This window comes from Dermacentor variabilis, chromosome 2, assembly GCF_050947875.1.
Source record: "Dermacentor variabilis isolate Ectoservices chromosome 2, ASM5094787v1, whole genome shotgun sequence".
Classification (NCBI taxonomy): domain Eukaryota; kingdom Metazoa; phylum Arthropoda; class Arachnida; order Ixodida; family Ixodidae; genus Dermacentor; species Dermacentor variabilis.
In genome coordinates this window covers 268,255,478-268,278,921 of record NC_134569.1, presented here as the reverse complement: position 1 = coordinate 268,278,921, position 23,444 = coordinate 268,255,478, and the positions used below count along the sequence as shown (strand labels likewise).

Here is a 23,444-nt window from a genome sequence, read left to right as displayed (position 1 = left end):
GCTGCGCAGCAAAAGAGCGGAAGCACGCGCTGTTGAAAGGTGGGCCGTTATCACTGCACAGCTTTGCCGGGATTCGATGAGTCGCGAAAACGAGCATGCACGCATTGTTTACCGCTGTCGCTGTTGTATGACGTAGCTTTTTAATCTCGAAAAAGAACGAGTAGAAATCCACGAGGATTAAGTAGGACTGGTCATCGTAGTGGAAAATATCAAGCCCTGCTACTTGCCATGGCAGGCCTGGTACACACTAAGAAAAAAAAAGTATCCCTTACTCTTTTCGAAGAGTCTGGACTCGTCACGTATATGACACACTTTGTGGGAGACACCCGAACTCTCTTTTGGCAGAGAGTCCCGAGACTATCTGTGCTCCGTACAAGGTGTTTGCGTGACTCCGCACACAATAGTCATGCATACTCTGTTGTAGTAGTCGCCTATACTCTCTCAAAAGGGTTACAAGACTAGTGCTGAGGGAGTCGGTTAACAATTCTAGATGAGTCAGACGACTCAAGATAAAGTGTCACATGAACACTGCAAGAATGATTCCGGTAACTATTCTAGATGAGTCTGATGACTCCAGCAGTGTGTGTCAAGTTACCCTTAGTGCGCGGTGCCGGTCTCTTGCAAATAAAGTAAAGCAACTGATCCATGTAAGTCGTTTCACTCTTGGGTGGCAGTGTCGAGCCGATTTTCAAAATGTGTCAACAACTCTTGCTGTAAGTACACACGACTACGGCTAGTTCTCAAGAGGACTACTGTGAAAAGACAACATAGGATAAAGAATCCACAGTAAACGTGCCAAAAAGCACATGGCAGGCTAGGAAGAAAAAGTTAATATTTCATCAATCTTTGTTATTGTCTTCTGGAAAATTCAAATGTATCAGTCAGCACAGAATCACTATGAAAGCAAGACAGTTCTCATTACTATTAAACTGGAATCAATCGCCAACCAAGCAAAATGTAGCAAAAGCAAAATCCAATATGTAGCCTGCAGCTGCATATGCATGACACTGCAATGCCACTCAGAACCTTGATGAGACCCCAAAATATTATGTAACTCATGTAGAAGTTTAATTCACCACCGCACAAGTCTCTTATAATATGTCAAAAGATTTATAAGTTCAACCCATTTCCCTGTTCTAAACTTACGACTTAACATTCTAAGCAAGTAAGCTACACATAACAAATAAGACAGGCTGCACTTATGTGCAAATGAGACCCATATAATGAAGTGCAACAAAAACAACATTCCAACTTAGATTACATTATCTATGCATTATACTATGCTTGTTAAAAACAACTGGTTGGCAATTGATAATCCAATCTAACAGTAAAAACAGCTGTCTTACCTTATGGTACTCTTGTTGGCACTTTTTCCCACACAATTTGTGAATGTTAGCGTGAGATGAAAATTGATCTGAAAAACACCACATTAAAAAGTTGTGCATCAATTTTATTCTGTCATACAACATGCAACAGTGTATAAAAACTTCATAACTGACAAAATTACAAAAATAAATACAGCAACACTTATACTGATCATTTATTTATGTTAAGAAACATACTTTTGCAAGACTAAGTATAATAGATGACACAGACAATTTCACAGGTAGAAATAACCGCTAATACAAAACTTTCCATAAAGCAAACACATTGACAAAATAAGTAGCACAGGAAGCTGTATTTTGTTACGGCAAAGATGGCGCATGAATTATGAGGACAAGGAAGGAAGCAGAACACATAAACTATACCCAGCTACATGCACGCAGCTGTAACAATACACATAGTGCACAAAGATCCAGAAGAAACAAAGAGGAAGATGTGAGGAAGGCTTCTTTTACTCATCACAAGTCATCCTGTAAGAGCACATTATGCACTGGCTGTAATCTATCCTCAGCCCATACATGAATAAGTTACATTAGGTGCCACATTTACAAATCACTCATACAATGTTCTTGTGATTTCGCTAATTCCAATCTTTAACTAAGCAAGCATGACTGAGTTACATAAAGCCTCCCTACGGCTTGGCACATATACAGAAAGAAGTGTTTCTATAAACACTGGAGGTCACGGACGGATGACTGACACATACCTCTTTTAATTATTTTGTCTTTGTCATTATGATTATCTATCACAGTAGTCTTTTGTAGAGTGAAACACTTCCAGATAATACACTGTGTGCAACCAAGTGTGAATACCTGTTCTCGATTTTGTTTATTTCTACCTTTCTCTGGTGTCCCGCTAAGGTAACAATGGCGCAAAGGATTGTCTTCCCAATGTATGCATTCCCATACAACAGGAGCAGATGATAAGCCACATTAATGGTGCGTGAAATAAAACATCTGTGCTTAACTTTCCGCTGCCGCTCCAATCTGGAGTGATTTTTTTTTGCTTTCTGTACACTAACACAGGTGCTACGTAGTCCCCTTGGTGCCCAAAGCAACTCTCAAACCCGAGCAGGATGTCCATTTTTTTTAATTCTAAGCAAAACTCTGGTTATGGGGGACAATTGCGAACTTATATTTTTGCTTTGTATCTTAATTATGTTGTTGAGCTTTAACTTTAGCCACTTCACTACTTTTCTGCAGGTGCTGACAGGCCATTGCACCAATGCTAGGTTTTGAAAACACCAGAGCAGGGTAGAAAGCGAGAACAGATATTTATAATTTGGGTGCCCACTCTGCATTGCATGGATATGTTTCAATGAGCGATAAAACTACTTGGTAGATAAACATATAAAAGATAAGGGAATTAAGCTCGAAGCCTACCATATCAGTAACTGGGAATTTAATGTGTAAATGAAATTTTGTGATTCCCAGTGATGAAGAAACAGTTTTGAGAATATGTGCCAAGGTCACCAACTCACTCATGCTCACAAAGGAAACAAAATAACAAGCAAGATTAAAAGAAGTGCGAATTTGCAACCTAAAGTGAGACACCTCGCATGACTGATTTATGTATTTACATGATTTATGATTTAAGTTCTTACAAAGTAGACGTCATTGAGTACTGTAATTCTAATGCCTGCCACTGCTATAAATTTCTGTTAGTCGCACTGTCATGAAGCAGTTATGTTCAATAATTAGCGGCCGTCACCGCTGAAACACTCAGTACAAAACACAAAATAAATATATGCTGTCGGAATGTAAATGTCCAACAAAGTTATAATCAAGTCTACATTTCACAGAACTGTCTTTTTTTCTGTTAGTGTGCCAATACCATTTCCACATTCACAAACATTTTTGTATTGCTCTCCTGACAAATGCAGGAAAATGCAGTCTTTAACAGAAGCCCTTGGGAAGACAGCCCAGAGTCGCTTTGACAAGAGGACTTCCCTTAAACTTTTGTCGCTATGTTGTAGGTCACTGTAGCAAGGGGAACATTTTGCTGATTGAATATTACTCGAAATATTTTTATTATTTGTACTAGAGGTTTGAAAAGAGAGCCAATTGTAGTGTTCTTCATGCAGATTTTATATATTCCATTAGTTTTTGTTTAGCTGCTTCTCGAGTTATGTCCTACACAACAGCAAAATACATAGTCATATTTGCAGGCACTTCCTTGTGTATTAAATTTTCACAAAAAGCAGTGTGCTGCAGCTAACTAAGCTCTTTGTAGACTGCAAAGTGCCAATATCTATTGAAACAGCATGTAAAGTTACTAGAAGTATGCAAGATTAGTAGGCAGGCAGACAGGCCTGCCTACTAATCGTGCATACTTCTCATGCTATTGTGAAAAAAAATTAGAATATACTTCAAAAACTTTTTCTCACAATAGCATGACAATACCCTTATGCACTTATAATTGTCCTATACTAACGAAATTTGGCATACATACTATTCAAGATGTGCAGAATGCTGATATCTAATTGAAATTGCAATCTGTAAAATTATTTAATGTGGCCTAATATTTTTTTCATAGTTCCAGTAATTGTACAAGCCGTTTTGATAGGTGCCATCACTTTGCAGTATATAACTAGCTAAATAAGATACAGCATGAAGCTATTTCTGAAAATTTTATACACAGGAAAGTGCCCACAAGAATATTTGCCACTGTGTAGGACCATAACTAAAGAACAGCAGCTACACAAAAATCAATGACAATTCAAATCTAATAAAACACTTTATGAATGACAGTATATTCAAATCTCTAGTACAAATATATAAAAAAGTTGTTTTGAGGAGTATTTCCCCTTAATAAGTGGGTGTCAGTGTTTTCTACCAAAGTGTTAGAAAATGCCTTCAGGCATACCATGGGGAGCTTTATAAATAGCACACGCACGCATCTGCCTAAAAAGCCCCACGCCCTGCTTGCATTCATTAGTCATTTTTGCATTCTGTTGTATATCACCATTTGCATCCCTTAACATTGAGTGCGCAAAGCCAAAAACAACCTAATACCGTATTTACTCGCATAATGATTGCACTCGCGTAATAATCGCACCCCTAAATTCTGATGTCAAAATTTGATTTTTTTATTTCTCGTGTAAGATTGCACCTCAAACTTGCCGCAGCGATATGTCATGTGCCAAGTCTAGCTAATAATGATCGCGCTTACCCTCTGTCAACTGCTATGCGAACAACTCTTGAAGACAAACCAAGCAGTCTGCACGCACCAAACATTCTTAAGCAGATGCCCCATTTCATTTCTTCCATCACTTTCCGCACTCATATGACAAAAAAAAGCTACAACCAAACTTGCCTTTATTATGTGTAGGCTTTGTAATGGTTGTGGTCAACAAAAACAACAAAAAAGGCGTCTTTTGTTTCTTCTCGTCTGCACTTGTGGGCACGCAACAAATCGCGAGTGGCAATGATAGTAGCCACGTTTACAGTCATACGTTAGAAGTGTACCCTATTCATTCGCCGACGATTGTAACGCAGCTAAGATATTCGCCCACCCTTAGCGGAAACGTGCCATATTAAGATAGTGGTGAAGACAAATGCCGCAGTTTCCGCAGCATGCCCGCCATGTGTTCCTATGTCACAGGCAGCTAAGCGCGCCTATCTGTTTCTGTCCCCTCAAAGTGGACATGGCTATGTTATTGCCGCAAACTTGCCGATATTATTCATTACTGATACGGAAGAAACTGTTTGAATGCACGTAATGTACTCACGAAAAGAAAAAAAATCGTGTTGAGCGCGTTCGGCTTGCTCTGCCGGCCACCATGTTTTTTTTTGTGTCTGTGTGTCCCGCAGTACATACAGAGGCAGCCACCTCTTTGTTGACCTGTTGTCATCCCGTAGCAAATGCCAGAGGATAAATTTTTTTCTTTTTGTGGGAAATTTACCCAGCGTAATGATCGCACCTCTGAATTTGAGTCATTTTTTTTACAATAAAGTGCGATCATTATGAGAGTAAATAGGGTAACACTGAATTTTTAGCCTGTAAAGGGGTTGTATACAAATGGGGGCAGCCAACTCTAGTGTGACAATAAACACACATTTGTTCTCACAATAATGAAACCAGTCATAAAATATATCCTACAAATTTGGAAATGAATGCCCAAAGAACCTTGCTGATTGTCACATTAATTTACTAAACAAGAGTTTTTGATGTTTATAATTCCTAGTTTAATTCACTTTCTCTAGTAAATGGGCTCTGACCTAGACTATTCAGTGTAGGAGACTAACCTAGACCTGGAAGCCAATATTTAAATCTGAAATAAAGTCATTCACCCCACGACCACGTCACTGCCATGTCATCAGAAGCGTGCATCCATGGACATATAGTCTGTAAAATAATTTTTACATGATCTGTACTGTTCCTCTTGCACTAATAAATCAGGAAATGCATTTGCTATTTAAAGCACTGCTGTAAACCTTTGTGTTTGAGAAATGCAATACTCAAAAGTGTAACACAACCAATGTGTACATAAACCTACGATGCCTTTGACATTCGTCAGTGTGACAAATAGGCACTGAGAAATGCCAAAGGCATCATAGCTTTCTTGTTTCAAACCTTGTATGCGTGTATATTACTGGTATCTTTGCAGTGAAGGGAAGTCACATTATTATCAGACTTATGAGGGGAACTCATGTTTCTCTAGTTTAATATTTTCTTTTTTGTGCTCCTATATTCTTTACTTTTCCAAAAATAATGGGTGTTTGAAATAAGTACTCTATATTGCTCTTAAATTTTTCCTGCACCAGAGCCCACGTTGGGTTACATTTCTTGAACACTTTTCAGTGCTGTAGATTATCAAAAGGAAGAAAAAAATGCCGTAAGTTTGCATTTTAGCCTTCTGTATTACAAGAAGTATGAACCTATCAATTACATAGACAAGTACAAAAGAACTATGAAAAACTGTGCATAAAGACAGACATACATTATAATAGCAGGAATCGATGGCGAGAATTCTAATAGAAAGGAACCATTAAAAACTAGGCACTAAAGACACATATTAATTATAATAACACAAGTATTTGCTAAGGATTTGAAGAGACAAAAAGAATGTCTCTTCAAATCACTCCACCCCAACATTCATCCATGGTTCGATGAGTGACCACAGCTGGTGATGCGGTTTGGATAGGTGGAAGCTGAGTGCAGCTGTGAAATAGGTGGAACATTTTGAGGGTCACCAAAGGTTGCACGCTGGTTGCACAGCAGGTTGCCTCGATCTCCGGACTCACTCGACATCATGCGTTGAGCCTGGTTATACGTCGTTTGCAAGAGGCCTGGCCCAAGTGTGTGGCACGGCTTGGGTAAAATTTCGAGGCAACCTGAAAAACACAGATCCATATCTATAAGCAACAAAATATTCTCCATCATAGGGCAAACCAGAAGTTTACTATCGGCACATAGCAGATAATGAAAACAGACACAGGTCACCAGACTTGAGGTATAAAGATGTGCAAAAGTGTAAATGAATGTGAAGAGCTGCTTATAGGACGGAATGTTTCATTCCGTCTTTTGTAGATCAATAATAATATCTTAACATAAAGTCAAGTGTACTGGGCCCTCCCTAAAAAAATTCAAATAATGGGGTTTTAAGTGCCAAAACCACTTTCTGATTATGAGGCACGCCATAGTGGAGGACAACGGAAAGTTCGACCCCCTGAGGTTCTTTAATGTGCACCTTAATCTAAGTACACGGGTGTTTTCGCATTTCGCCCCCCTCGAAATGCGGCCGCCGTGGCCGGGGTTCAATCCTGCGACATCGTGCTCAGCAGCCCAACACCATAGCCACAGAGCAACCACGGCGGGTATGGCCCTCCCTATTTCTGTAAGTAGGCTATTTCATGCGAGCTGTCGCGACCTGGCACACGACCACTTGAAATTTCTTTTCGAAAAACTGGAGGCCCTTCAATATAGGACAAATGTTAATTTCAGGAAATACTTGTGTAACGCACCAAACTATGCATCGTAAAAGGCATAGCCAAAAAATGGGTTCCTTCATTAAGGGGGCCAAATTTTTCAGGACAATAAAGAGAGGCCTTACACCAAAAATTGAACTGCTTATTAGCCACTGCTCAGTTTATTATGGGTCATTAAAAATGGACAAAATGGCCTATTAACTTTATTTTCATAGAACTCGCTTACAGCAAAAGCTGCAAATTTATGTAATCCACATATTTAGAACTTGTGCTGCATGCAAAAACTGGTTTCAGGAAGATAAATTATGCAGCAGTGCACAGAGATGAGGATGAACTAGCAAAAAAAGTCAGTTTTGGTGCAAGTTTATCGGCATACTTACTATTGAGGCAGTCCTAGTAAATTTATGCCCAATAACATGTATGAAAGTACACTGTATTGTTTTTAAATTGCTAAAGCTTTATCAAAGCAGTGTTGTGTCAAGCAAGAAAAAAAAATTGTACAAGTGGTCTCCTACTAGTTTCAAAATTTGCATCGCATTTCGTCTAATCCACACAGCCTCTTGGCAGCTAAGGCAAAATGGATGGACTTGAGCATTCTTGCACCGATAGCAGGGAGTCTAAACTGCTTCGAAGTTAATTATTTCATTGCTGAGTGGCTACAAGCCACTTCACTCAAAAATTTGCCACTTAATTACATGTATTTACCTCGATCTTTCTGTCAGCTTCCAGCCTGCTTGGCATCATCACGAAGGCTGCCAACTCCCTAGTGGACGTAGTCAGGACACGGTGGTGGCAGGACGCAGTGGCAGGAGCCGCCAAAGGCTTCGAACTCCCTAGTGAACATAGCGAGGACACGGTGGTCATAGGATGCAGGGGCGGGAGCCACCAGAGTGTACCTGCAGCAAATTTGCACAAACGCTCTTAGTCCTACCATGTCAGTTTACAAGAAAAATTCAGCTGTCTGTGTAACATGGATACCAATACAAATAAATGTAAACAGTTACGTCCTACAACACAACTAGAACATCGACAAAGAAGAAATGGTACTTATGTTTATGAAAATCCAAGCAATGAAAAAAATATGTGCATCCGATTTGTGCGTGGAAGCTCAATGGTAACCTGAGCACATACCATCAACTGATTTGCTAGTCAACTGCAAGCCTCTTAAAATGTCATTGTATATTTTTTACATGCACTATGTTAAGCTGCATTAAGTCAAGTTCAATATCTCTGAATATAAGTAAATGTGAAGTTTGAAGTTTGTTTCCTTTCTTCATTACAGAAAGAGGAAGCGGCTTTTCACGAAGCAATTCAATTAATGAATTCCAGTGGTCATTAATGCAACAATGTGCAAGCTCTGAATGAAGCTGGCCAAACTGGGTAGTGACAAATAACAATGTGGTTCTCTACATCTTGTTTTTCTGGTTTCCGCTGTAGCATTAAAATACACAAGAAATTTCACATTCCCGACATTTAACCCTGCAAATTTTTATTCCATAATGAATAATACTTCAGCAAGAGCACTAATGCTGTCTTTTAATCGTAAATAGTGATAGAACAAGAAATTTTATTGGAGCCAATGTTTGGCAAGAAAACTTATCTCCTTCTCTTTGTCGAAACATTGGCTCCAGCGATGCTCCTTGTTCTACGGCTCTTATCATTTCAAGTCTCTGTCTTCCTGTGAACCTCTGTACTTTCAATGTTGTACCAATTAAATTGTAATAACAGAGAATTAGTAAATGTAGCTGATGGAGAATTTGTGCTTGTTGGTAGATAATGACAGAGTAACTGCGCAACAGAGAGATACGGACAAAGGAGGCTTATGTGTGTCGTCTCCTACAGACATGTTTCTCTCTTTTGGACGGTTACTCTATCTAGATGTAAAAGTATTACCCTTAGCACAATAATGCTGAAATGAAAAAGGCCAGGAAAGTGGACACAAAAATTAAAACAAATAGCATCATATGGTAATGAGATATGCAAAAGTGCCTGCTACGATCTGTCTCACCCATAACGTGCTGGATAAGATGGCGTCTTCTTCTGGATGTTGCCATTTCTTGAATACCTAAAATAAAGTACATTTCAAAATTACAAAGATACACAGAACAACAGCAGTAGCAGAGGAGATAATGCATAGTTTAGTAAAAGAAAGTAAACTAATCTCTGATACACCGCAGACGAAATTTCCTTTATTAAATTAGTAGAAAAATACACCACACCTCATTTCATTCAATGATGTGAGCGTTTCTTGGTACAAGAAAAAAAGGTATTTCTGCATGAAAACAGTAAAATAATCATAGCATTCTACTTTTACAAAATACACTACAGTGACAAAGCCAACTACGGCTGTATATACTTAAAATTGTTATATGCACCTTACAATAGCCAAGACAGGATAAACTTGGGTTCATGTGCAGCTCACCGGGAGATACAACTTTGCAATCAACTCATTTCTGCTTGCCAAATATCTGCACTAACATAAGACTACAAATAAAAAGACCCTCTTTTTCATAAAACACCGGACTCAAAATAGAAAATCCAGTAGGAAGAGCACAAATTCTCTACACAACACAGCCAGGTTTTGTGCGCCTAATAGGATTTACTATATAAAGGTTGCAGCAAATTCATGCTTTTAAATATTTACAACTGTGAAAATAAAGATGACATAAAAAATAATAGCATTATACATCGGCTTATACTGTAAGCCAATGTGTTTCCGACTTGACGCCAAATGCACATTTAATTTGTTCTGTTTCAGCGCTTTTAAAGGGTTGTGTCTGTTCGCTCGTGCATGCAGCCACCTTACTGCTACGAAAATATCTGTGCGGCCACATCGCCTGACAATGCCATACAGCGTGGTAGCGTTTTTATTATTCGCGGTAATATACCTAAAGCGCTAGTAAATCTCCAAAATAGACTACTGTTTTTTCGACAACCTGTCTTCGCCAGCGAACGTCACACTGGTCACACTACACTTCAAGTTACGCAGTACTTGGTATTCTACGGATTTTTCGATGCGACAGGCCACTCGTCATTGGAGTCGTTAAGAAAGGTGTTTATCTATGGCAGTACAGCTTTGCTATAATTTCAGATGCTCTCCTGAGGCTTCCGTCTGCCAGTAGTATTTTCGCATACATACGCCCACGCATGCCTAAGAAACGTCTGTGAACTGCCAAGAGAAACGTGGCGCAAAATGTAGCCGTGCCGGAAGGGCCGATTACGCGCCGTTTGTAAACTCGGAACAAAAGCTGATATGCTTACCTGAGAGGTTAAGAGAAATATGGCACAGGTCACTCTCCGCTGGTAGTCTTTCGTATGCATCTGGTCGTCTCTGCGTTGCGATCTCCCATATCACAAGGAAAATGCAGTGCAAAACGCAACACTTCCGGCGCTTGTGACGGTCCGGCGAGCTGCACAATGCTCGATGTCGGCAAAGACGAAATCGGCGACACGCTGCTGCTGGCAGCAGTCGTCCTCATCGCAATCACACAGCACGGACAGAAGTTCCCACCGTAACTTGCCGCAACGCCTGGTTGCAGTCGCCCCTAACGCAGCGCTTTCAGAACCACTCCATAGAATAAAGAACCACCACTCGACGACAACGTACTCGCGCGAGATGCAACACAACTGAAAAATGGCGTCATGCTATTGACGGCTTCGGCTTTGGATCATTTGAATCCGCACAACTAGTTTCGGTTTTCTTTCCTTGCGTTGAAACAAAAACTGTTTTGCTCACTGATAATTTTACGTCACGTAAGTAATGCTCACGAATGAAACAGCCGTGAATTTAACACGAGTCTTGAAATACCCGCTACGTTCACTTCGCAGAAGCAAAATTTGCTCGTCCAAGTGCGGTTACGTTTGAAATATCTATCGTTGGGCTGTCGGAGCGTGCTCGAAGTGGGAAGACGCGGCGTAATTGTTCTTAATTTGCTTAGCTCTAACGGTGCGGCTGCCCTTGATCTCTGTCGAGTGCAGTTTCCTCTGATGTAAGGTATAACTACAAAGCCGCCGACGTTACTGAATAATCTAGTGCACCTGAAGCTGCCAGAAATCCGGTATATTCTCCACAATTTCTTGCGACTGCGTTCCGCTGTCACCAAATGCGAGCGTAGTGTTTGACGGAGATTTAGCAACACATTTTCCCGAAATATCGTTCACCGCTGTATCACGACGTGGAGAAGGAGCGTTGTTGGTCCTCAGTAAAATTTTCTGTTTATTGCGAATTTTGCGATATCAGGTATATGGGCACAACCGTCGAAATATATCTGTCGGTTTTACCGCGAGCTTACGTATAAAGTCAAGTGCGATAACATCCCATCCCGCGCCGTTGACTGTGCGCGTTAAAGGAAGTGTTCGAGACTGAGCCGGGCTGGATGGGCGCCCCAAGTCAAGTATCTAAGAACGTCACGTGATAAAACGCGCGCAAGCCGGGAGAGGGAGGCGCTAGTTTAGCGCGCTTCTCCTCCTGTAGCCGTTGCTCTAGCCCGGTCTTGCGCCACCCTCGCTCTGTTTTGGAGATAATTTCCTATGGATGCAAAGCTGGGAGAGGAGGGGGGGGGTAAGGGTGTGCTCAGATAGCGCAAATTTTCGGAAGCGTTCGGTCCGCTCTGCTCGCGCCCTTCATCACGCCAACGCTGTGACAGCGAGTGTTCGCCGTCACTGAGTGAGATCTGTTGATGTTTGCACGTGCGCGCGTGACCCAGTGCTTGCTAATTTCAGGAGTAAGCGAATGTTTACTGCAGTTTATTCAGCCGATGAAACTACGAACCTTGGTTCGTGCAATAGTTCGTGCAGTGGTTCATGCAGCATTGGGGTGAAACTGCTGTGTTATAGTTTTTATATTTCTAGGGGGTTCCAAAGCAGTGTTGCGTGCACTAATATTTGTTTCTGGTCGCGGAACGCAACGCACTGCGGTAGCCCAGTGGCTTTGGTGTTGCGCTGCTGAGCTCGAGGTGACGGGTCCAATCAGGGCCGCGGCAGTCACATTCCAACGGGGTCAGAATGCGAAAATGCGCGTATACCGTGCATTCCGTACACGTTAAATAACCCGAGCTGCTGAAAATAAATCTGCAGCTTTCCATTGCCGTGCGCCTCATAACAAGATCTTGATTTTTGAACTTAAATCTTCAAAATTTAATTTTAAGTCGCGGAATTACACTTACAATCGACACTGTTGAGGGCGCCTACTGAACTTGTAATCTCGTTGCTGTGCTCTATTTAGTAGCCAATACTTTTTTTTTAGATTTACTTATGGTCAGAATCCAGTGTGGCAAATCCAGGTCTTCCTTAGCATAGGAAACCAGCTATCGCTTAAGCGTGCGAGGTATCAACAAACATGGTCAAGGAAAATCAATATATAGAGTTCGAAGTAATTGCAGAGCATGACAAGGATGAAAGAATGATACACCGCATTACAACCAGGACAGGAACCCGAGGGCCTGCCTAAAACAGAAGAGTTTATCTGGTATTTCTTCTCCTGCATTAAAATCTTTCTCTCGCCAGACTCATCTGAAATATCAGAGGAATGGCGATTTTCCACGACGACTCTTCGCGTGCTATTGAGAGTCAAACGACCCATGCGCAAATGTTGACTCTTGTTTTCTGACTCTACTCGCGTAAAAGTGGGGCTTCGGAAGAAAAAAAAGAGAGTCAAGTTGCCGTGACTCACTTTTTACTCTCTTTTTTCTTAGAGTGTATCTCGTGGCTAAGCATAGGCAGTCTAGTGTTCCTGCGCTTGTACTTTTCGCACGCTGCGCATGACTTAGCTGAAGCCGAGATGTCCGCGTTCATGCCGGGCCAGAACATTACTTCTCTGGCTCTCATCTTCATTTTTTCTTCGCCTCCATGTGCGGTATGTAGCAAACGCAGAATTTCCGGTCGCTTGGGCGGAGGAATGACTATTTTGTTGCTTCTGAGGAGCAGGCCTTCCTCAACATGCAGTTCGTTGCGGTAACGCCAGTATGGACGCAGGGCATGCCGCACATGATTCTTCGTTTCCGGCCATTCTGTGCTCGAGTAACGGCGTTGTTCAGCCATACTGGCGTCTTTGTTAGTTTCATGCCGAATGCTCTCGAGCTGCTGGTCTGACACAGGAAGAGGAGAAATAACGCTGACTTGAAATTGTTCTGTCTCGTCGGTTAGTTCCATAGCACTCGGGAAGCGAGAAAGCGCATCAGCTAGAAATAACTCCTTGCGTGGTTTGAACGTGACCTTGATTGGGAATCTTTGCAAAACAAGCCTCATGCGCTGCAATCGTAGCGGGCATTCACAAAGTGCCTTTTTTGAATATAGATTCCAGAGGTCTGTAATCCGACTCGACGGTAACCTCTGACTGCCCGAAGATATAATCTTGAAATTTTGTGCAACCATGAACAATTGCTAGTGTTTCCTTCTCGATCTGCGCGTAGCGCTGCTGTGCTTCCCTTAGCGAACGGGACGAGTAGGCAACTGGCTGCCCATCCTGTAGAAGAACGGCTCCTACGCCATGCTGACTGGCGTCTACTGACAAGGTCTATGGTTTTTCTTGGTTAAAATAGGCAAGGACTGGCGCCTTTGTGAGGGTCGCTCAAAGTTGACGAAAGCTCACGAGGGTTGCAATGTGGACTTGTTGGTAATGCATCTTCAAGGGGAGTATGGTAGCGCGATTCAAAGACGGGACAAGAGAAGACACAAAGGGACACACACAGCGCTAACTTCCAACACTGTTTATTCTCGAAAACCAGGTCGTACTTATACACTCAGACCACATGAGTCACAGGCACGTGAACAGATTAACAATCAGAGCGATACATTTTGTGATATGCTAAGCCATGCGCAAAAATTTCAGTCCTTTTTCCGAGAGAGCCAATGATGGTTTGCTGATACATGAATCCCCTAGGGCATCGATCTGCTCGGCTTCTTTTATAAGTCTAGTGAGTTCGCATTTGTTTCTACCGGTAATGATTGTTGATTCGAAGAGAGGGGAGCACTTATGTTGCTTACAATGTTGGGAGAGAAACCCATCTGATACGAGTTTGTCGACTTTATTTTTGTGTTCGCGCAGTCTCATTAATGCATCTGCCCGACTGTCCGACGTAATACTTCCCGCACGATAACGGTAAACGATATATAATTGAAGTCTTACATTCTCTGAACTTCTTCCTGTGCTTAACTTGGCAGCTAGGGGCACTTTCTTCTCTGGTCTTGTTTTCCTGCACAGGCTGATTAGTTTGTTGGATGCTCAAAAAAACCACATCAGTGTTACCTCGGCGCGCAATTTTCTTTAGGTTGTGCGACAACTGGTGGATATAAGGTATCACTGTTGGTCTTTTTTTCTCTCGGTTACTATCTCTAGCTGTCCCTGATTGCTGCACCTGCCGAAGTATTCCCTCTGCAACTGATGTCAGTACATGATTGGGATAGCCTGCTTCATGTAGCCGCATGGCTTGTTGTGTAAAGGCTTCGTCAGTGCAATGATGGCATGATTTAGTTAGTGCGTTAGTGAAACACGTTTTCGTAATTCCTCTTTTTTACCAGTCTAGAACGGGCGGAATGATATGACAACGACGGTATATTTGTCCGGGGACTGTAACACCAGCAAGTTAGTTCATCACCGAAGGTAAATTTAATATCCAGAAATTTGATCTTTTGTTCTATAGGCACTTCGAACGTAACTTCTAGAGGACAAAGGCACTCGCGTATAATATTACCAATAGCTGAACACTGTGTCAAATTTGTCTGGCTGAACATTCACAAACACCAAAAAATCATCAACAAATCGAAATATTTTAACAACTTTTGTATCATTGATGCGTGAGCACAGGTCTGTCTAGCTTGGCTAAGTACAGGTTGCTTAAAACAGGCGCTAAGCAGGATCCTATACAGACCCCTTGTTTTTGAAGGTAAGCAATGTCATTTGTTTGCACAAATGTTGACTACATGTACAAGTCTAAAAGTTCTAAAAAATATTCAGCGGTTGTGGCCGCCTTCGTACTAAATCTTACTGCCCCAAATTCATCTATACATGATTGAACACGACTTAACAATTCATTCTGTGGCAAAGAATAATACAGGTCCTTAACATCTGCTGAGAAGGCCTTTAGTCCCGCGTTACAGTTGGCCTCTACAAAGTTCATCCTCACGCCTTCGTCTTCTGGCGCACGTCTGCAGATCTGCCGCACGAGAGAAAGTAGCTCCGGTTTCGTGCTCTTAGCTTCCATGGCGAACTTCCATGGCGAACTAGAACGAGGTCCTAAGTTCGCCATGGAAGCTAAGAGCACGAAACCGGAGCTACTTTCTCTCGTGCGGCAGATCTTCAGACGTGCGCCAGAAGACGAAGGCGTGAGGATGAACTCTGAAGGCGTGGACATCCTGAACAAATGTAAGCTTCAAAGTTGCAAGCTACCAGTGAAACACGTTGTTACATACTTAGTTAAAAATGCACTCTCTGTCCTACCTGCTGACAAAGAAGGAGGCTTTGTATTATTTTCACATGGTAGCTACAACGAAAAAGCTAATGAAGCACTAGCAGCCGTGTTCAATGAACACAAGGAAATTGCACTGGCGAAAGCCAATAGCAGAGCTGTAGCGTTGTGCCGGGACATGAACCTGGATAAAGTATTGAAATCAATAGGGAAAAGCAAGAATGACAGTCTAGATGTGTTTTTTAGCGCGAAAACTCACAAAATAGGTGTCCCGTTCAGAGTAATAGTATCGGAGAAAGGCACATGGCAGAAATCTATTGCAGTATATTTATTAGACAAGCTTAACCTACTCGAGATTAAAGATCCGTTCATCAGGAAAAATTCCGAGGAAGTGTTAGCCTTTGTAGAGGCCAACTGTAACACGGGAATAAAGGCCTTCTCAGCAGATGTTAAGGACCTGTATTATTCTTTGCCACAGAATGAATTGTTAAGTTGTGTTCAATCATGTATATAGATGAATTTGGGGCAGTAAGATTTAGTACGAAGGCGGGCACAACCGTTGAATATTTTTTAGAACTTTTAGACTTGTACATGAAGTCAACATTTGTGCAATAAAATGACATTGCGTACCTAAAAACAAGGGGTCTGTATAGGATCCTGCTTAGCGCCTGTTTTAAGCAACCTGTAATTAGCCAAGCTAGACAGACCTGTGCTCACGCATCAATGATACAAAAGTTGTTAAAATATTTCGATTTGTTGATGATTTTTTGGTGTTTGTGAATGTTCAGCCAGACAAATTTGACACAGTGTTCAGCTATTAGTAATATTATACGCGAGTGCCTTTCTCCTCTAGAAGTTACGTTCGAAGTGCCTATAGAAGAAAAGATCAAATTTCTGGATATTAAATTTACCTTCGGTGATGAACTAACTTGCTGGTGTTACAGTCCCCGGACAAATAAACTGTTGTTGTCATATCATTCAGCCCATTCTAAACTGGTAAAAAGAGGAATTGCGAAAATGTGTTTCGCTAACGCACTAACTAAATCATGCCATCATTGCACTGACAAAGCCTTCACACAACAAGACATGCGGCTACATGAAGCAGGCTATCCCAATCATGTACTGACATCAGTTGCATGTACTGACATCAGGTGCAGCAATCAGGGACTGCTGAACGAGCGGAAAGAGATAGTAACCGAGAGGAAAAAAGACCAACAGTGATACCTTATATCCACCGGTTGTCGCACAACCTAAAGGAAATTGCCCGCCGAGGTAACACTGATGTGGTTTTTTGAGCACCCAACAAACTAATCAGCCTGTGCAGGAAAACAAGACGAGAAAAGAAAGAAAGTGCCCCTAGCTGCCAAGTTAAGCACAGGAAGAAGCTCAGAGAATGCAACACTTCAATTATATATCGTTTACCGTTATCGTGCGGGAAGTATTACGTCGGACAGTCGGGCACATGAATTAATGATAGACTGCGCGAACACAAAAATAAAGTCGACAAACTCGTATCAGATGGGTTTCTCTCCCTTCATTGTAAGCAACATAAGTGCTCCCCTCTCTTCGAATCAACACTCATTACCGGTAGAAACAAATGCGAACTCACTAGACTTATAATAGAAGCCGAGTAGATTGATGCCCTAGGGGATTCATGTATCAGAAAACCATCATTGGCTCTCTCTGAAAAAGAACTGAAATTTTTGCGCATGGCCTAGCATATCACAAAATGTATCGCTGATTTTTAATCTGTTCACGTGCCTGTGACTCATGTGGTCTGAGTGTATAAGTACGACCTGGTTTTCGACATTAAACAGTGTTGAAAGTTAGCGCTGTGTGTGTCCCTTTGTGTCTTCTCTTGTCCCGTCTTTGAATCGCGCTACCACACTCCCCTTGATAACGAAAGCTGTTTTCTTGCTGGTCTGTCCAGACCCACGCGGCGTCCTTATTTAACAACTCGCGAAGCGGCGCTGACAACGTGGATATGTTAGGGACAAACCGAGCCACGTAGTTGATCATGCCGAGGAAAACTTGCAGTTGCTTGCGGTTTTGTGGTGGCGGTACTTGCACGATCTCTTCCACTCTGCTCGGGTCCAGGCACAGCCCCTCTGGGGTCTGAATATGGCCCATGTAGCGGACTCTGGGCTGGAGGAAATTGCACTTGTTCTTATTGAGCTTCAGGTTGTGTTGTCTACACCGGGACAGTAAAGCTACTAAATTTCTGTCGTGTTGTTCTGGTTACTGGCCCCAAACCAATATGTCGTCCATAACGACGTCAACGCCCCTCAAGCCCTCTAGCACCTGGTGCATCACCCGCTGAAAAATTTCCGGCGCGGAAGCGATGCCGAACGGCATGCGCAGGAACCTGTATCGCCCGTAGGGCGTGCTCATAGTGCATAAGCGGGAGCTCGGCTCGTCCAACTTGATCTGCCAGAATCCTGACGATGCATCCAGAGTAGAAAAGAATTTCGCTCCATGCAGCCGCGGTAGGATATCTTCTAACGTCGGCATGTGGTAGTGCTCTCTTAGAAGTGCCTTATTCAAGTCGGATGGGTCCAAGCATATGCGTACTTTTTCTTTTTTTACTACCACAACCATGTGACTAGACCAGGAAGTCGGTTCTGTTACCTTAGCAACGACGCCGTCGCGCTCCATCCGGTCCAGCTCAGCTCGGACGCGCTCCTGAAGGGCGATGGCCATTCGTCGCGCTGGCTTGATGACGCCTCGAGCTTCAGGTTTCAGCTCCATATGGTAGGCTACGTCTGATTTCTCCCAGCCCCTGGAAAACATCTCGAAACCTTTCCACTATTTCGTTAGTTTCCAAGTCGGCTAGGGTGTTTATGCGGTCAATCAGCCCTAAGCGTTCAGCCACCTTGCCACTTAATGTAACAGGAACCGCTTGTTTCACGATAAAAAATAGCGCCGTGGTAGACTGCGTTGTACTGGTGACCTGAAGCTCGATCTTCTTCGTCGCCTTTTCTATCTGCCCGAAAAACGACCGCAGCGTAGAGCAGTCTTGTGCTGGCTTCTAGTTAAGTTTCTGAGTCACTTCGGGCACGACGCAACAGTTGGCTCCGGTATCAATTTTGCAGCGTATGGCGGAACCTGCGATGTCGATAGTCGCTGACCAGCGGTCGTGGCCATCAATTGCATTGACTTCGAGGGTTTGAAGAAAATAGCCCTCGTCGTCTGCCATTTCGACCTGTTTTATCTTACATGCTTGCACCCTCGGTCTCGCTTCTGGTTGGCGACACGCCCGCGCGTAGTGGTTTCGGCCGCCACACTTGTTACAGCGCTTGCCTTGCGCAGGGCACTTTGCTGTTCCGGGTGTGTAAGAGCAGTTTGAGCAAATTCCGAGGCTTGCTTTTCATTTCACAGCATGTACGGTGGCCTCATCGGTTGCGCTTACTTCTGCCTCCCTGATCTCGTTAAAGTGCTCCTTCGCTTGTTCCTTTGCTCGGCATATTTCCACTGTTTTGGCATACGACGGATTTTCAGACAGAAGTTTCTGCTGCAGGTCCTTCTCTCTAACTCCTAGAATTATTCGACTGCGCAGTAATCTGTCCTCCAGTTCTCCGAATTCACACAAGCGTGCAAGAGTTTGGATATCGATTAGCCACTCGTTAAAAGATTTGCCCTCACGTTGATCTCGGGAGCCAAAACGAAACTCGTTGAACGTTAAATTCTTCGCTGGTTTGTAGTGGGCTTAGAATTTTTCAATGAGCTTATCGAGGTCTCGCTTTTCGTCCTCATTTGCGAATTTGAAGGTATAGAACACCCGCCTTGCTTCTTCACCAACTGTCACAAGAAATGTTGCTGCCTGAACTTCTTTAGGCTGCTTCCTTAGTCCGGTCGCCGTAGAAAATAGAGTACTCACTTTTTCAGATGATCCAGTTCTGGTAAGCGTCACCCGTACTTTCCAGTGGCTTTGGCGGTGGTAGAACCGTCGACGCCATACTTCTTTCTCTGGAGTGTACTAGGGGTGCAGCTGGACGAGGAAGCGCGGAAGAAGAGCGGTGAACGCGGCTTGCGAAACGCATCGCCGCCCCACTTCTGTCACCATGTGAACGGTTGGGAGGCAGGGAACAAAGTGTGTTTATTATCAGACAAGGCGCTGCATATATAGGGACAGATACAAATATGAGCATGCGCACTTCGTACCGTAAGGGCATGCGTTCACATGACAGTCCGCATACTTACAGCGGCAATAGAAAACAAAACGTAGCGTAATCTTCTGCTTTAACTGTAGGAGGCTGGCCCCGAACATGGCAATGTATCACTCACGCACGCTGAGCAAAGAACACACTGTTTTGCTTCTAGGAGAACAGGCAGCCACAGCTCAAAGGAACGCGGAGCGAGTGCACTACTTTTTCGCTCGGAGTTGCTCCACCGCGTGCACTCTCAACATCGCGGAACAACACAGCACCGGAGAAAGGTGATCCGTCCAGCGAGCAGCAACAAAGGCCATCCAAGTGAGATCGTGTGTCAGCCATCTCGCGCCGCCGCGAAAACACGAAAGTCGTTCGTCATTCGTTGGATATAACAACAAATCCTCCACGGTAAGTGAATTCTAACTTAGGTACACGTTCTGCGTGTATGGCATGGTATCGCCAGGAAGTTGTCGCGGCGCTTAGCCGACGCGATTGACAACGGACTAGGCAAGCGCGCTGTCTCTTGATGTCAATCGTAAAAGCCAGTCATCGCGATAACTGCATGTGATTTTATCACTTACCGCTATCTATAAGAGCTTTCAAAATCTCAAGCGCTCCGAACCATGGTATGTTCAATAAGACGTCAAACGAGAGTGTGCCTAAAATGGTTTGTTCACCAGCCCATGATTCTGAGCCTATGCGGAGCGTGCTTAGCGTGCGTTTTGCGTGTTTGAATTTATTCAGTTTGGCAGTCTACTGTATACAGAACGCTGTTGAAGTAAGGAGGCTCATAACAGAAGGCGTCATTTTGGTGGTGGCATGCTTTTGCAGAATTTAAGTAAAACTCTAATACCGGGAGAAATCTTGAGGTTCAAATAGGCGATATGGTTCGGAAATTTTAAGTTTGAGTCAAGAATTATTCCAAGAAATCAGCATTCATTAACTGTACTGACGTCAAGAGCACAACTGCGAGTCGGCCTAATTGGAACAGAGACATCTTAAAACCTTTGTGCGCAAAGAAACAGCGACGAAGAATAGGAGCAACACAAGGGCGAGCGCTTTCTAACAATTGGTTTTATTTTTGAAGAACCACCTGTTTAAATACCCACAGATCTGCGCGATCTAGTCAACAGAGCACGTCTGTGGCGCATATAACACTTGCGATAAAAAGACGTGAACTAAAGCCACCCGGTCAACATAAAAACAGTAAGGTGCATGAAACAACCACTTACAATAAAATGCGTTAAAGATGTGATGATAGAAGCGAATTTTCTTTATCCAACAAGGAAACAGAAGGATGGCTGATGCATTTTTCTTTTTGTTTTTCAATCCAGTGTGCTTCCACAATTTCTCTCGCGGTTTGATTCCTATGCCTATACAAAATGTCGGTGCTACTAAGACAAGGGGAGCAATCGTGTTCTTGGCAATGCATTGCCAAATGCGTACTAGGGCGACCTTTCAGACTCGACAAGTGTTCCCTTAAACTCGTATTAATGCATCTCGCAGTCTGCTCTACGTGCACATGGCCACACGTCATAGCAATCTGATAAACAACGTTCTTCGCGCAATCAACAAATTGGTTCTTGTGCGGATGTTTAACACTACATCCTTTCTTTACATCTTCCTTACTTTCGAACTTATTTTTAACCTTAGAACACACACTACCTATCTTATTTTTTGCCGAAAATACCACTTTTACTTCGTAAGTAACAGCCACCTTTTTAAGTCTGTGTGAAAGCCCGTGCACATACGGAATCACTGAGACCTTGGAAGCTATATCCTTCTGCCTTTGATTCTTTGTGCATTGTTCTTTATCCTCTTTAATTTTTTTCATTAGTCTAGCGCACGACGCCAGCATCAGAGCGAGCGGGTACTCAGCCTTTCTAAACCTATAAACTTGCTCAATAAATGCAATGTTTACAGTGTGGTGACATGACTTCAACAACGCTGACCGGAAACACGAAATGACTATCCCATTCTTCACAAGCCTGGAATGGTTTGAGGCATGGTTCATTAGCGGTTTTCCAGCTCGGGGTGAGAATGACGAACACACATGTTCCGCTAGGAATTTTAACTTGACATCAAGAAACTGTAGCTTATTATCTACGGGAACTTCCGAAGTAAATGTTAAGCCCTTGCCCAGAGAATTGAAGGCTTCTGCAATCCTCTTCCTGAAAGCACCCTTGTCTACATGACAGCCTAAAATGGAGTAGTCATCGACATATCTGTATACCTTATTTACTACACCTTCTAAATCTTTGGCCAACTCTCTGTCTATGCTCCCCCCCAAAAATGGTACTAAGGATGGGAGCTACCTTCGGCCCGATGCACACACCCCTTGCCTGTATATACGTTTCACCGCAGAATCCTACATGTGTATTTGCTTAATAGTAATCCAGATGTTCAAGAAAGGATTCAACGGTCATGCCGTACGTGTTGCGGAATGACACCTCGTCATTCTCATTTGTTGTGCAATCTGTAACACTGCACATTAGGGACCCACGCGGAAAGGAATGGTAGAGATCTTGAACATTTATGCTGAACCTCCGGCTGCAACTTGGACTATATGATGCCAGAAAATTCACAAGGCCTTCAGAGTTTTTTAATGAGTACGGATCCTGTAGTTCTAAGGAATTCAACATTTTTGCAGGAACCGCGCGACCAGAACCTGCGAACACCCTCGCTCGGACACAATTGGGCTAAACGGAATTCATTGCTTGCCGTAAACAATATCTCCAATTTCATTCCTTTTGAGTTCTTTACATGTGACGCAAGCTTTTCTTGGTCATATTTTTTCAATAGCTCCACCGCCTTCTTTTTTACGTTTTCTACGTTCACATCGTATTTGTTAAAGCACTTTTTGCCGCTAGGAAAGCCTTTTCTAAATGAAAATCATTTGGTACAACAACCAGAAAGCTCTCCTTGTCTGCTTGAACAACACGCAGATTATTCTAAACCAAATACTTAGCAGTCCTATCAACATTGGGTCTGGATCTATCGCTTACCGAAGCTTTGGCCACCACGTGGACACATTCCACCACACATTGTTCTTTTTCTTTCTCTAGTACACTCCTGGCAATATCCCTTGTAAGTGGTAAGCTGTCGACGATGGCGATCCTTGGTTCCACGGAAAACTTTGCCCCCAACTTGAGTACCTCTTCATGCCGTTCTTCCACCATTGCGGCCACTAGTTATAGAAGGCGTCCCTCTGGCACTTCTCTTTTCTTCTTCTTCGGCACTTTTCGACGAACACTGTTCCATATAGCCTCAGTCACAATATTTGCCTGTCTGCACCAGTGCCGAAAAGCCTTCCCGTTGAAAAGACCATCGGAAGCAGACGAACAGGCCGTCTTTAGACAATCTTTGAAATGTTTAACCTGTCTCCGGCTCTCTGATCGCACGATCTTGATTATTATTTTCCCGTCTCTTGCAGACGGGGGCAATGATTCAGTCACCAACAAAACCTCATCAGGGCATTCTCCCAGTTTCAGGAACCAGCTTAACACCGATGCTCTGCACTCACAGACTGCGATAATAAGCACCAGAGCCGCTGGGTTGTTTAGGCTATAGCTTGG

The 23,444-nt window shown here is 43.0% G+C and overlaps 2 protein-coding genes across 2 annotated transcripts in view; one reads left to right on the top strand and one right to left on the bottom strand.

Annotated features, from left to right (window-relative positions):
* LOC142571267 (uncharacterized) overlaps positions 1 to 23,444 on the top strand; it is a 213,498-nt gene that overhangs the window by 104,443 nt on the left and 85,611 nt on the right. The gene's annotated exons all lie outside the window — the stretch shown is intronic.
* LOC142573292 (uncharacterized) lies at positions 1,430 to 10,985 on the bottom strand. Its single transcript, XM_075682927.1, has 4 exons — positions 10,575 to 10,985; positions 9,322 to 9,378; positions 8,019 to 8,209; positions 1,430 to 6,719 (listed from the first exon to the last, which is right to left on the bottom strand). Exons 2-4 carry the CDS (start codon positions 9,365 to 9,367, stop codon positions 6,636 to 6,638), a joined length of 321 nt encoding a protein of 106 aa, XP_075539042.1. The 5' UTR covers positions 9,368 to 9,378; positions 10,575 to 10,985; the 3' UTR covers positions 1,430 to 6,635.

Bases quoted from the DNA above. Each gene is read 5' to 3' on its own strand.
- LOC142573292 (XM_075682927.1), bottom strand. From the start codon at position 9,367: ATGGCAACATCCAGAAGAAGACGCCATCTTATCCAGCACGTTATGG. The intron at 8,210-9,321 runs GTGAGACAGATC...AATTTGCTGCAG, and splicing joins TCTTATCCAGCACGTTATGG to GTACACTCTGGTGGCTCCCG. The intron at 6,720-8,018 runs GTAAATACATGT...TGTGTTTTTCAG, and splicing joins AAGCTGACAGAAAGATCGAG to GTTGCCTCGAAATTTTACCC.